General features: G+C 39.5%; 1 protein-coding gene and 1 long non-coding RNA gene across 3 annotated transcripts in view; one reads left to right on the forward strand and one right to left on the reverse strand.

Annotated features, from left to right (window-relative positions):
• Nucleotides 1-1521: 1521 nt before the first annotated feature.
• Nucleotides 1522-14622, reverse strand: part of IPMK (inositol polyphosphate multikinase) — a 38843-nt gene continuing 25742 nt past the window's right edge. The window contains exons 5-6 of the mRNA XM_080347349.1: nt 8117-8198; nt 1522-7127 (exon numbers count right to left, since the gene is read on the reverse strand). Coding sequence (XP_080203475.1) covers nt 6493-7127; nt 8117-8198 — 717 coding nt within the window. The 3' untranslated portion in view covers nt 1522-6492. The remainder of the gene's footprint in view (nt 7128-8116; nt 8199-14622) is intronic.
• On the forward strand, nt 10263-12966 carry LOC308042168. 2 transcript variants are annotated; one of them, XR_013922320.1, is made up of 4 exons: nt 10263-10323; nt 10648-10813; nt 11705-11822; nt 12542-12966. It is a non-coding gene; the product is annotated as an uncharacterized lncRNA (long non-coding RNA). The 2 variants fall into 2 exon arrangements; XR_013922321.1 differs by lacking the exon at nt 10263-10323 and adding an exon at nt 10328-10539.

A 14622-nucleotide genomic window follows, 5' to 3' on the forward strand; every position in this document is an offset into this window, starting at 1 on the left:
TGAGATGGAACCTTTGAAAATAAAAAAGGGTCAATAAAGAAACATAAATCAAGAGCATACTCAGGACTTCGTGTCTTTGCAGTTTTCCTAGAGGCAGAGCGGCTTTTACACTTCAAGTGATTCATCATTTTAATTCTCTGGCCAGAGCTTTAATAGCATTAGAACACTACTGCTTCTAGTCTTGCTGCAAGTGGATGTCAAAGATGAGCTGTGACAGAGCCTGGCTGGTTATCAGCCCCTCCGAGACACCACTGTGGCAGGAGAGGGACCTGGAGCCTCCTTGGTCCAGATACTGGGGTGCCACTGTTGAAATTGGGGCCAAAAAGGTTCCAGGCAGAGGGAGAAGAAGAAATAAATTCACACTGATCAAATACCGATGTGTGGTTAGAATCAGTGGGCAAAAGTCTGTAAAAGCCTTGAGTGAGGAGGGACTCAAGGGAAGCAAAGCACTGGAGACCTGCCACCTTCTTCCACTCTTTGCCTTTTTTACAATCACCTTCCCCTCTGTCCAATTAATTTGAAAAAGGCCACTGAACAAAAAATTGCGCTGAAAAGGAGCATGTTTTTCATCCCCTGAGGGTACCACTCTTTCAGTGGCTGCACAAAGGTCTAACACATACCAAGACTTTACAATTTTATTACTCTCAGCTACAAGTAAGCAAATGCTAAACTTAGGTCAAACTTAGGAACTGCCACTAGCACTAAAATTACTTAAGTCAGATCCAAGATTTCAGAGGGAGCTCAATCTAGGCTGCCAAAAACCATCAGATTGTTCCAGAAGCACCTCCCACAAACTTGTGTGAATTGTTTGGCTTTAATTAGACGAAGAAATCCAGTTACACACATTTTTATTGCCTTTAAGAATTACTGTGATTTAATGAAAAGGACTTTAAACACCCTTAAGCTGTGATTTTCACAGCTTTCAACCAAACATTAAAGGTAATATTGAGGTTCAATTATTCTGGAATAAAACAGCCATTTCCTAGGTGCTCATCAAGGCCTTAACTGTCCCAAATTTATGAAAAATACCTTTTTAAAAAAATTTTTCTGTGTTGCAGTTAGGAGGATGGTTTTGTCTTCTCCAATCATCTTTCCATTCACGGTAGCACTTCCTAGCAGGGAAGAAGGTTTTAGGAAGACTGGTGGACTGTTTTCAAAATCAAATACAACGCTGACCAACCATTCACATGCAACACAGCAAATCATGGACTTTTGAACAAAAACCAAGTTCTGTTCTTTGTTTGTCTATTTTTTGTGTCTGTGTGTGTATTTGGATTTTTTATCCATTTTACAGAGGTGACTCTTGTATACCAAAGCAGGTATTTGCAACAAACAATAGCCATGGATGCCATGACAAAAACATAGTGGTAAAGCAAAACTGGTAAATCCAAGGTAAACACCCATTACAGAGTGCATAGAACAGAGGAGAAAGAAAGAGGGATCAGTCAGTGCAGGTATAGCCAGGGAAACTTTTTCCAAACAACCCTCTTGCATTAAAAAGAAACCAGTTATGCTTGCAAGTCACTTGCAGAAATTTTTAATAATTTGCCAAATACACAGCTATTAGAATTACCCTCAATATCACTTCCAATTAAGTTACAAAAGTTGGTAGATAGCATAGTACAATGTTCTATAAAATAACACATGTAATATTAACAATACCCCCTGCAGTCCAGTAATGGCCAAAAATAGCAAATTAAATTATAAACGTATACAAATTAGAGGAGATTGAGTGACGGCTTTAGACACTTGAATCAAAGAAACTGAGACCAGACTAGATACATTCACCTATCAGGCATAATTAATGTAGAATTTGAGACTGTAAAAACAATTAACAACACAACACCAGGTGCAATTTCACATGCTTTCGTTTTCCAGTACAGTTCCCAGAGTATTAAAGTGCCTTTGTGCACTCTAGTTTCACTTATAGTCAGGTGCAACACACATTGTATTTGGAAGTTACTTCACAGGTCACTTTTTAAAAAAATATAACTATTTGAACCAATGTACACAATTCAAACTACGGCGTTTTGGAAGTACCCTTGCTCTGACTATTTGCTGTTGAATGTCCTATAACAAACAAATTAAACTCGAAATACACAGGGCCCATAGCCACTAAACAAGACTACAGTAAAAGATACTTCTTGAAGTTATGTTTTCTGCTGTACAATGCTCAGCTTTTCTCACACTTTCCCTTTCAAACACTGCTCAGTTACATTTGTCCTTTGGACGACAACCTTTTCTGCAGCTTTCATTTGCACATTGCTGTGAACAAGGACAAGTGTTTGGCCTGTGGCTACAGAAAGGCATCTGCTTCAGGGATAACATCCTACAAGGGTCTGTTGTAACTCAATGAATATTCATGGCTATTCTCCCTGCAAGACACTTGTTTGGATCTTATCCATGGCGATTATCTGCACTGCAGAATGGACCAGATGTCCTACTCACTGCTCCTCAGGGCCTTTCATCACTTCCCACCATGCTACCTTCTTGCACCCAAACCTCGGTATTCATTGCAGCAAGAAAAGGAAAACTTCATGCAGTTTGGCTGTCACTCACCTTGCCCTTGAAACATCATCTTCAAAACACAAATAAAGAAGTTTCATAAAACCTACGAACCAGTCTCACGGCAAACTATGCTCTCTACTAACTTCCACTCCTGCTCTTCCACGGGCAAGTCTGCAGAAAGGAAATTGCATTTCCCACAGGACTTGAGGCATTTTGATGGTGTTTTTCCATACCTGCGCTTTAAGAGCAGTTGGGTGGTGTAAGGTTTTTTAGGAAATAAAAATCTCACTTTAAATCATTCCACAATGATGCTACAGGAGCTTACCAGTGGCAAGGGCTGAAGAAGGCACTCAGGAGGAAAGCTTACTTGGAAGAAAAAAAAATAGGAGGGAGGATGAACAACTAATCATAACTTTAAACAGCAGATGCAGATGTGAGTCTCTATTCTTCCACTGTCCTCCTGTCCTTGGGAATACTTCACATGGTGAAGCAGAACAATTCCAATGCTGCGTAAGTTCAGGCCAGCGCAGGTGATGCCTTCCCTGATGCAGGTAAGGAAGTTTTACTGGGGCTTTAGATGTATAATTCAGTAACAGTACTTAAAATACCATGTGCACGGAAGTATGTCAACAACACATGCACTCCATTAATCAAACTAAAGGGAGTTAGTGATTTCCTGATCTACTGAGCACTTTAAAAATTTTCCATGAAACTATAGGGTTATGGAAAAAACAATCTGAGTATCCATTACAGCAGGGGGAGGGGGGAGGAGAAAACAGTACAAACTTCATGTGAATCACAACTATACGTAAAGTCTCCGGTTTAGTTCATAAAATTATTAGAATGATTAGATTAAAATATTTTAAACATTTCATAATGGTATAATAATTTCCAATGTAATTTTTGCAACAAGTTCCACCCATATCCAAAAATAGCACATATGTAAATGCTTTTTTAAAAAACTTGATACAATTCAAGCTCTCATTAGGTAAGCCTATGCACAATTCTCACAATCACCTAGGTAGGAAGTCTTCAGAACAGTATATTTTCCGAGAGTACATCAATGACAACGTCTCCAAGAATCTTCCCTTTTGACAATCGATTCTGCTAAATCAAACTCTTATTGCTTAAAATCAAACCGGCCGCATTTCATCGACGACACACACACCACACCAGTCTGAGGAAGAGACCTGATGTACGGGACAGAAATATCTATAAGCCTTGTTACTGTTTCCATGAAGATTTCCATGTAAGCATCGCCTGTCCCGTACACTTCGTACAGAGAACAACAGAGGCATCACTGCGAGGGAGGGAGATGATGGCAATACGTATGTTTAGTGACCAGTGTACCCCTCTTTATTTTGTAATTAACTCCGTAATCTGTTTAATGATTTCTGTGAATACATCTAAAACTGAAAGCGATCTGAAACACCATCTAGAAACACCAAATCTAAAAATGTGCAAGAACAATGTGAATATAACGCCTTTGCAGGCAGAAATTCACAGTTGGTACTATGCCAAAACACCTCTACAGCAAGCTTCATTTACACAACTTCCCATTAAAAATACTGTTATCTCTCAAGCTACATTTTAAATTAACAGAAATATATCAATAATAACTACTGGTAAAAAAACATGATAAAATTATTTTATTTAACTTAAAATATTCTGACGGCTTAACAATATTCCAGGTGCATTACAAACACTGCCATAGTCAACACAACAATCAATACTTCAAGAGCATTCAAACACTGAAGACTTAAAGCAGAGACAGGAGAATGAGCTTATACTAAGAGCATACAGATCATTTTCCAATAACTGACTTCTTTGAGGCAGATGTCTGATTTCTCCAGCACAAAATGGATTAAAATCCAGAAGAGATGAATTACAGAGGACAAAAACACCATTATATAAGTGTTTCCCCCCCATATTTTCTATAAAACATGGTGAATTTATCACATGAGGCCAATACAAGCCTAGACTACCCTAGTGTTGACTATGTGCAGGATAGAAGAACAAAATCATAACAGATAAACCAGCATCAAAGCAAACAAAACCACAAGCTCTTCCTAGAATATGGCTTAAATTAGTTCACAGAGAGTTAGGAATATATTAGCTGTATGGTGCAATGGAAATAGCAGGTAGAAAAAAATACTTTCCCTTCCTGATACTTTCCCCTCAGCCTTCACCATAATTTGCATAAAATTTTCAACAAAATGATACTGTCCCTCCTGCAAGCGTCTCATCCCATGCTTCAAAAACATGATGTTACTAACAGATTGGTTTCATTCTTGAAAGTATTGGCCAATATTACCTCTAAAGTTTAAACAATGTAGTTCTACACATAATACCCTGTTTCTTCCAATTAACCCAGGTTCTCAAAGAGCTAAAATTTCAGCTTTAATTAAAACAGCAGATTTATTTGAAAAAGTATTTCTCTCTTTCTCATATAGAAAAAAATATGTCAAATTGAGATCTTGCAAAGACGTGTACACATGAGTGCATAGTGCAGAACATCACGCAGAGAGCAGCAATGCCATGGTGTCACACGAAATCCACGTGTGAAAAATGTATGTTTCCAATGACCAAATCCACTCTAAGAAGTTCTACTTCTGGGGCTTGGTTAAAGCATTAAAATCTCGCTCTACAGATGGCAAGACTCCTCTGTCCCAACTTTCCATATAGCTGACTATATAGGTAGGACAGCCACGTATGCAGCACACAGAAGAGACACACCAAAAATGCTTTGGATATATCATCCTGATCTCCAATATTCCACAAGAAAGCTTTAGTTTTCCTGTGAAAAAGTAGGAAGTGTGACAACCTTCAAATTACACCCCTCTCCTACATGTCATAAAAAAAGAAAAAAGGGCCTCAACTCCTCTTCGACAAGCAGAGATACTTGAGATATGTCTGCTTGCTCCAGGGCTGACTGGATCTTCGCAGTAAAAGGTCCTTCACCTGTATTGCTCGTCGTTTCCAGCTGGTGCTCCCCAGCAGTGGAAATGTGAAATGCTTGATGCAAAAATACAAGTGGCTAGAGGAAATGTCTGTACGCTTACTCAAAATGCTTTGTTTCCCCATTCGATCAGTTTGCTTTTAAAAGCAATATTTTTGGAGAAGGGCCATCAGAACAAAGGAGTGAGGCATTTCCCTCAGTCATATCAGACACTCCACTAACAGATTGACTTAAGCTCCTAAACTAAATTAGTTCCTGGAACATCTCGTGTTTGCATTCTTTCACCCTTTCTTACAAACACAGTTTCTCCAGCAGTTGTGCAGTTTAAGTCTGTTACGGTATTTTACTCCAGCATTTTCTTAGCACCGCGACACAACTTACGTTGCAGCTTGTCTGTAGTGAACATCAGCTCCAAACAACCACCATGAGGGGAAGCACCTGCCCCAGGGCTGAAAGAACAGAACTATCATCCCGGGACATTGCAAAGCACTTTTTGATATGATACACTGGCTTCCAGGTTAGACTACTGACTCAAAAGGGGATTTCTGTCCAAGCAGGGTTAACTCCAGTTATTCAGATATAGTAAACACAAGAGGGCAGCACTGGGGATATCAATCCCGCATGTTCGAGAGTTTTCAGTCTGTTTTCTAAAAACCTGTTAATAGAGATACGGCTCAGTGTCAAGGCTAAGTGGGCAAATGTTAACTATGTTACAGGAACTAACATAACCCTTGCTTATTGTACAACTGTACTCCTTGGATTTAAGCCAGCCATATACTTTTCGTTCTAGTCATTTACCTATCTTGCTTAATCTCCAGTATCCACAGCTTTTCACGCTCCCTAATTCACTATCAATTATTTTCCTGAGTAAGATTATAAAAAGTTAAACCCTTCTACCAAAAGTACAAAGACAAATAAAATATAGAACAATATAAACCCAGTTACACAGCATTACAAGTGCAGAAATTCTTCATGTTGTTGCTCTTCTTTATCGTTGGCCCCCAGTAAAAACCATAGCAAAGAATTTAGTTATCCAAAATATTTTGAAGTACTGTGATTAAATTCTTCAGACCATAAATGTAGCCCTCATCCTTTGTGTTGCTAGGAAACACATGAGCAAAATCTATCATCCGGACTTCTACGCTGGCGCTTTCCTTGATCTCTGCTGGCATGTGACAGAAAACTTTTTCCAGTTGGGGTATAACGTTTCCGTTCAGATGCTCCTGTGTAACGCATGTGCTGCTTTTCCACACGTTGTCTTGCTCCAAGTTTTCAACTTTAAGTGAGATTTGACTGTGGTGCCTCTTAGAATACGCCTTTTTGTGAAGCGCGTAAAACTTGGACAAGCCTTTACCTACAGAGGCCTCGATTTTTCCATTCTCTGTAGAATTTATTACATGAATATTATTATTATACTCCAATATGTCTCCACCTGCTAACAGTCCTTTGGGCACTCCTCTCTTCTCTGCCAAGGTCTTATCACTCAACCGCACGGTTGTTGCCTGACAGGAACCTTCATAAACGAAGAGCAATGAGCTTGCATAAAAGCTGAGTTGCTTCTGGCCCTCAAACCACCCCAAAATCTTTTCAATCTTCTGAATGCTGGCAGCTATTGCATCCTTTCTCAAACAGCACCCATTGTGGAAAAACTTTGAGATGCCTGCAAGAAACAGACCGAGTTTGGGATTATTTGCACCTCTGAAAAGAAATTGAAGATTTTTCATTTCTTTGGGGATGAAAGTAGTTCTTGAATTGAAGAACCAGACAGTATTCACTTAGTTCCCTTTCAGGCAATTATCAACTAAATCAGAAGCAAACCAAGAAACTCTGATACCTTCAGTCACCTCACCTGTATAAGGCCTACAGATTGGGCTTGGAACAGAAATAAAACTAATTGATGTATCAATTGAACAGTAGAGGAACATGGTTCCTGCTCCCCAGTTCATTTTAGCAAATATCTGGGCAGTTTTGGGCAGGGACCCATGAAATTCTCTGGGGATAAACAAGCTCAAATGGCTCTTTATCGTGAGTGACAGCGCTGACAAGGCAGTGCCAGCTTTGGAGAGGGGTGTGTCCTTTTGTCCCTTGGTGTAGAACACATGAACAGATGTCAATTAATAACTAATCTGAAATAGTTATCACCACCGAACAGCTGTATGCTGGTACCATTTTTATTTATTGTTAATATAGAGCAACATATGGATTGACTTCAACTGAGAAGGTCCCTTAGATTAAAAGTTGCGTTTAGAGTAGCCTTCTAATATAAAAGACAGGATATATCCACAGAAGACAACTAGAGAGAGAAATATACACATAATAAAAACATTTTACACTTCTAAAAGCTTTCTATTCCATCATAGTTTCAAAGCTGCAAAGAAATTGATATCTACCGCTACCACCCCCTTATTAAGTAGTAAAAGACACATGATGAGGAAACTCGTATAGTCTACACTGCTGTTAAAACCAACTGCAAATATAATTTAGGAAAAACAGGTACTTCAAATGCTACAGAAAACCGCTAAGACCCACCTGGCAAGCAGAGAGAAAGGGCCTATTAAAACGGGAACACAGAGACTGCTTTTTCATATGGTTCCATAAATAAACAAATAATATCCCAGAGCACCAGTCTGTGACACACAAATTCCTTACCATCCTTTACCGTTTCCTTTGTCAAACTCCTTCCATAGTGCTGGTTCTGCGTCTCGTAGCTGTCAGAAGAGATGTGGTAAACCTGCATGAAACAAGGAGAAAATTCTGTGCTGATTTCCAACAACCACGATTTCTGCAGAGATGTGGGACACCTTACCAACAGGTTACAACAGCTTTGGTACTGGTTTGCCCTGGCACAGCTTTCAAATACCGGCATCGCTCTGATCTGCAAAATCCTCTCCTTCCCCTCTTGAGGGTCTAAGCTACAGCTTTCCTGCATTTCAAAGATGTCATGAACTGGCAAAAATATACATATCCATCACAGGAAAACATTTTATATGGCACCTGCCTTGCAAATCAATGCTGCAACTTGAAACTATCATACTCCTAACCAGGTTACTACAAATACTAAATCAGTAAGACATAACATGCTAAAAATTTCAATGTGATTATTCTGAAGTTCTTAAAACTATAGAAATATTTAGCACAACAGCTCCGTGAGACCCACCTGAAACTATAGTCATTGGCACAAATGAGATTATATTAAATAAATGACAGAAGCTGAGTAAAAACTCTGTTCCAAGCTCAATAGTGGTATATCAGCTCTTGCCTGAAAGGGAGGCAACTTATACGGGTACAGTTTTGTCCATATCAGGAATTGACCAAGCTTAACAGCTTAATTCAAAAACATTTTACATAGAGACGCATTTTCTCTCTAACTGAAATAATTTCCATAGCGGAAACATGCCAGCCAGCCAGGCTAAAGTATAATTTGTATATGAGAGCACAGACAATTCTTATTTGCAGAAATAATGGTGTTACCAAGCAGGCAGTTGTCTCTGTCAGAAACTCTGCGCTTGGCGTGTGTTCAGACCACCCAACCCTGTGGCACCCATCCCACTGCGGCTCTGCCCGCCCCGCACCCCGTGCGGATCCCCCAGAAAGCAAGTCGGGGGGCACCCGTGGGTCCTTCAGGGTTCTTTTCTTGCTGTAGCCCAGAGACAGTCCAGGAGAGTGAAAAAATCAGCACATAAAAAGGAGCGGTAAATAAGCAATAATTAAAAAAAAATTTAAAATCCCTGTTTTCACTGCAGCCCTTCACCCCGAAACCTGATTCCCCCATGCAAATCACAATGAGCACAATCATCTGAAAACACAGGCCCAGAACTCCTGCTTTGCAAACTAGCTGGGAAAAATAAAAAACAAAACCTCAAATAGCTCTTATTTTGACAAAAAGAAGTAATTAAATTCAGGGTCCCCAAGGAATTTAAATCATAGCATGTGGAAACTGATTTAAGTCATCAAGTATGACCTCAAAGGGCAGTAAATAATTCTGGTTATTCTAAAGAAACAACAGTTCTAAGCTTGAATGCTTAAACTCACTTGGTAGCAGGAACACTTCCCACCGTTGTGATACATACAGAAACTGAGGCCCTGATGTCTGTACGTTGCAGAAGAGCAGAGCAGAGGGGAGTTATTCTAAACCAGCATCCAACAAGTGTGAGTTTGGTTTCACAAAAAGAATCATTTTTCACCACTACTTTTTTTTTTCCCCAAAGCACATAAGAGGTACAGTATACAACACATGAAACCAAAGATTACTTATAGAAATACTTCAGGTACCAAAGTTACTTCCAAAAACATACAAAAAGTTTCACAAACTTTTTAAATTTAAAGAGCGACAAGCCAAAAGTAATCAAATAAAGCAAGAATTAAATATATATATTGCTTAGGAAGAGGATCAAGTTTCTGACGAATACATGTAAGTTTTAACTAGCTGTGTCTTCATTTTAATAATATTAAAGGTCCTTGTGTAGTTGATCTAGGGGCAGCTTCCTCCATACACCAGCACTGCAGCACACTCCTGAACGAGTAATTTTGTTTACCAGAACATTATCTCTTCCCCGTAGGAGCAACAGTTTTTGTGACACGGGCACTTGCTCAAAAAATGCCGATTAAGATCTGCAAGTTCATTTTGTTTTCCCAAGAAAGGCTGGAGCAGCACATAAGCCCCATTTCTGTTTCCTGTGAGGCCACGTGACCTCTTATAATTTGCACAAAACCATCCCCCCCCCCCCCCCCCCCCCCCCCCCCCCCTAGTGGCTTTCTATATAGTTCCACTACTTGGAACATTCCTGGAAAACCTCTACCACATGTAAATCAAGCCCCATACTGAAAGCAGAGGAACAGAAACCCAAGTTCAAACAGTGAGAACCTTTCATCAGTTCCTGCTTCACCTTCACCTACCCCCAAACCACGCAAGACTAATATCAGACCTCTGGCTTCACCCTGCTTTTGTTCACACTTTCATCGCTACTAACCCTTCCCAAAAGGGTATTTGCTTTTGAATCAACCTTTTTCTGTATCCCTGTTGTTGCAGCTGTCTGTACTGGCCCATGTCTGTCAAAACGGTGACAAGTCAAGTAAGTCAAACTCGTAACCTTAACAACAGCCAGGAAATTATTAGACAGGAAAATCTCTTTTCTTGTCCACCTGCCACAACTCGTTATGTGTTTGCTTTGTATTGACAGGGAGTTTTGCTGTATTGTGCTCTGTAAATGATCTGCAGAACACTGTCTTCAAGAGAACCCCTGCTTCACCAGTGACTTCTGTACATCCTCACTCTTGTCCAGGTCAGAGCTGTTCTGGCTGACAATGTGGAGGCTCCTCCTTGTGCCTACAGGCAGCTTCCATTCGGTGAGTTTCTGCACAAACAACTGGAATCCAGCATCCCAACAGGTTCAGGTTTTTAATCAGTAGTAGTAGCTACCTCGTAGGGGCAGCACATCAAAAAAATCCAGATGATTAACTGTCAAGGGAAATTATCCTTGGCCTTTCTCAACCTGCACTTGGCTTTCATTTCCCCATGAGGTGTTAAGTTATTGCTGCTTGCACACACACACATTTTTGTACCTTTTCTTCAATTACCATTAGTTCATTTGATGTTCTTGAACTGAGGGAAACCTTGAGCTAAAATAAAAAGTTGGGCCATTGTGCACTTTAAAAAAAGTACCAGCCTTGCAAGATCTCAACAGTGAGATATGCCATTTGGAAACCTTGCAACTGCAGCTTTAGGACATTATGCTGAAGACTGCATTTAGGAGAACAAATATAAAATGTTATGTAATGTTACTTACAGTCATTCAGTACTGACTTCCATGGTGAGGCAGAAAAATATACACACTGTTCAAATACTTATCTGTGGCAACTCCCTAACTTCCAGAAAGTGTAATTTAAATTCGTATTAATTAATACTAGCCTGTCTGATGGAGATACTGCTATCGCAAATAAAAATCTCTGTTAAATAACCTGCAGACCTCTTTCACATCTGTGAAAAATATTACATAATCCGCATCTTCAAAACTGGGGAAAAAAAAAAGAAATACAATTTTGAGCTGGCTCGCACAGCGCTGCAGCAGAGCACGGAGACAGAGACATGCTCTGATGCCGAGACATCCAGGCTTCAAGTGGCTAAGCTGTCCACCTCTCCTATTTCTTCTATAAATATACTTAACAATCACCGCATGTTATGTTTATGAAGGTAGGAGCATGCAAGTGTTTAAATATTACACAGTTTTCTGTTTACAGCGGTCCAAACTGGCACCTGAAGGTCAGGACCAGACTGCTGCCAAAGCCAGATCCAGGAGCTGGGGGTGAGCAGGAGCACCCCGCAGCAGGCCCAGCACCTTCACCCAGACCCTCCAGGGTATGTATTTGTAAATATATTTATAAATACATAAATACACAGGTCTCTATGTAAATATACAGGTTTCCTTCATGTTTCAAGAATCTGGTGAGTGTCTCCACAGACTGATCCTGCCACAGCAGAATACTTAAAACAATGAGTTTTAACAAACCTTATTTTTTCTTTTTCCAAAAGGAAGTAAAACAAGGATTTGAAGAAAAAATAGCAAAGGGAGAAATTTTTAAAAATACATTTTCTTATTTAATACTACTGCTTTATAGTAATATTCCAACACTATTACTGCTGCTGAGAGCATGCCCATTTATCTACATCCATTTATCTCAACAATTCCTTCCCCTTTAAACTAAAAAAATTATGTTGTTGTCTCTAGAGCACAAGCGATGAAAGTACACACACCGCTGCTTTGCTGCTGGCTTGACAGTTCAGCAGGGGAAGGATCCCTGCTCCCCCATTTCTAAGACTATACTTGTATTATTCTATCCATTTTGTTTCTTTGTTCTCCTGGTATTTGACAGAGTGCTTTATATGATTACGTTGACACCAAAGTCTCTGACCATCAACAGAAAGTTTGGGTAAGGTCCTTGTAGAATGAAATTATGTTGAAACTAATTCAGTGAAAAAGACCAATAATCTCCTAAATAAAAGAAACAGTGACACTGCAGTTGATTGTGAAGCATTTTTAAAGTATAATAGCAGCTCAGACGAATCGCTGTGTTCAGCTCTGCAGCACCGATATGGCACCATCTGAGAAATGGAGGAGCCGAACTCGACTGCAAGAACTGGGGAGCCAAAGTGGAGAGAGAAACGCAGACAAACCACCCACAGCCCTGGGCTGCTGCTCCATTTTTAGCTTCTGTTCTGTATTCCTCACGTCTCTTAAATATAAATTGGATTTATAAATGTAAAAAAAACCCACCAAACAGTTCTGTTCATTTTTTACTGTGGATGAAGACACAGGATTTAATATCTTTATTATTCCTTCCCTCCTAAATCTTGTAACACATCGGAGTGTATGAAAATTACCAGGATACTAGAAAGGGTTCATAAAGAACTCATAGAACAGACTCAGCTACAGTCAGGCTTAAAATATCTTGCAGGAACATGTGGTGTAGATTAGGAAATTCCCTTGTAAAAACAGCTTTGATGAGGCATCTGCATTGCTGCATGCAATGGTTCATAGGCACAAACAATAAAAGTAAATGACAGATTATACTGGTAAGGCTATGTAATTGCCAGTTTGTGCTCTAAAAACATGTTTCAGAACTATTATGGACTATGCGATATCGCAACCAAGATGTCCTGGAAGAAAAACAAAACCTGCAGAAATCAGGAATTGTGGATTCTGAATGGATTGCAAATCCAAAGTGAGATCATAACCCACATGTTCTGCTTGTACTCAGCAGCACACAAAACAGTCTATCATTAATACCGCATGTGCTGCAAAGATACTTCCCATGTATTTATGTGTCTACTACTGAAATCATATCTGAACTTGTATTTTTGCTATTGCATCCATATCCAAATTTTCCAACTTAGATTTATGCTCTCACTACTTCCATAACTAATCTGTGTCCTCATCCATTAAAGAAATGAACCTCTCCAACAAATATGAATTTTCTAAATGTGTTTCCATGCTTCTTTTCTGTCTACTCAGTGCATTAAGATAAATATAGTTTAGCACCTGCCAGCTGCCAGAACTACGTACATAAGTCAAAGCTCTGACAGGCCGGAGACTCAGCTTCTTTTAAGGACAAACCATGCAGATTTTACATAAAAAAACCAGATGACTGCTTATTTACCAGTGCATAAAAAAAGTTGTATCAATGGTTTTGGGGGTAAAATCCCACTATACAGAATTTTGGGGCTAAAAAAAACCCCACCTATAACCTGTTTTTGCTTGTATCTCTTCATGAGAGTCTCTATGATGTGCGCTTTAAAAAACACAGATAAACTACGTTTTTCTTTTTTCTGGCCCTCTCTTTCTTGCTCTTCTAAAATAGAAACTTAATAAGCAAGTCCACCCCCATGTTAAAAAATAACACTGAACCGAGAGATTAAAACCAAACCCCTCTCCTTTCTGCATCATCTTACACCATGTTTTGTCCAGCAAACACTAGCAACTTTTATCAGGCATGTTAGCTGTCACAGGCAGCAAATGCCTTCACAGGAGGGTGTTTTACATTGCAGACACAATATTGCAGAAATAAAGCAAGGAAACAGGCAGAGAGCACTCCTTGATCAAGAGGAGGCACTTGAACAGAGAAAATGCCTTGTGAATTTGGACCTTCCTAAGCGTTCTGCCCTGGCTTTGTGTCAGCAAGGAAGAAAACAAAAATCTCTTATCAGAAAGAAAATTATTCCTAAGCTAATCATAGCAGAAAAAAAAAAAGTACTTTAAGTACACTGCGTCAAGAATTCATTACTGACATCAACATACTTCTGATCCATAAACATTCTGTACAGCTTTTCTTTACATTGCCATTTTAGAGCAGCCAATACTGAAACTTCACCCTTCTCCTCACCTAATCTAAGGAAACGTAAGAGAGTTCATATGGAATCTGCAGGGCCGTATCCAGCTCAAGTCAACCTTCAACTGGCAGCTGCTCCTCCAGCACATAAGCATCAAAGATATTTTCTTCTGGAGGAAAGCTTTTTTAAATGCAGAAGGTAAGCAGCTATTTATAACTACATGCATCACCTCTGAGCACTAACTTACTGTTCTCTGAATAGAAAAGTTATATTAAGATTATTTTTATTAAAAAAAAAGTCAAGATGAAAAATTTGGAGAGGATACAGCTTG

Source organism: Nesoenas mayeri (assembly GCF_963082525.1).
Source record: "Nesoenas mayeri genome assembly, chromosome: 7".
Classification (NCBI taxonomy): Eukaryota; Metazoa; Chordata; class Aves; order Columbiformes; family Columbidae; genus Nesoenas; species Nesoenas mayeri.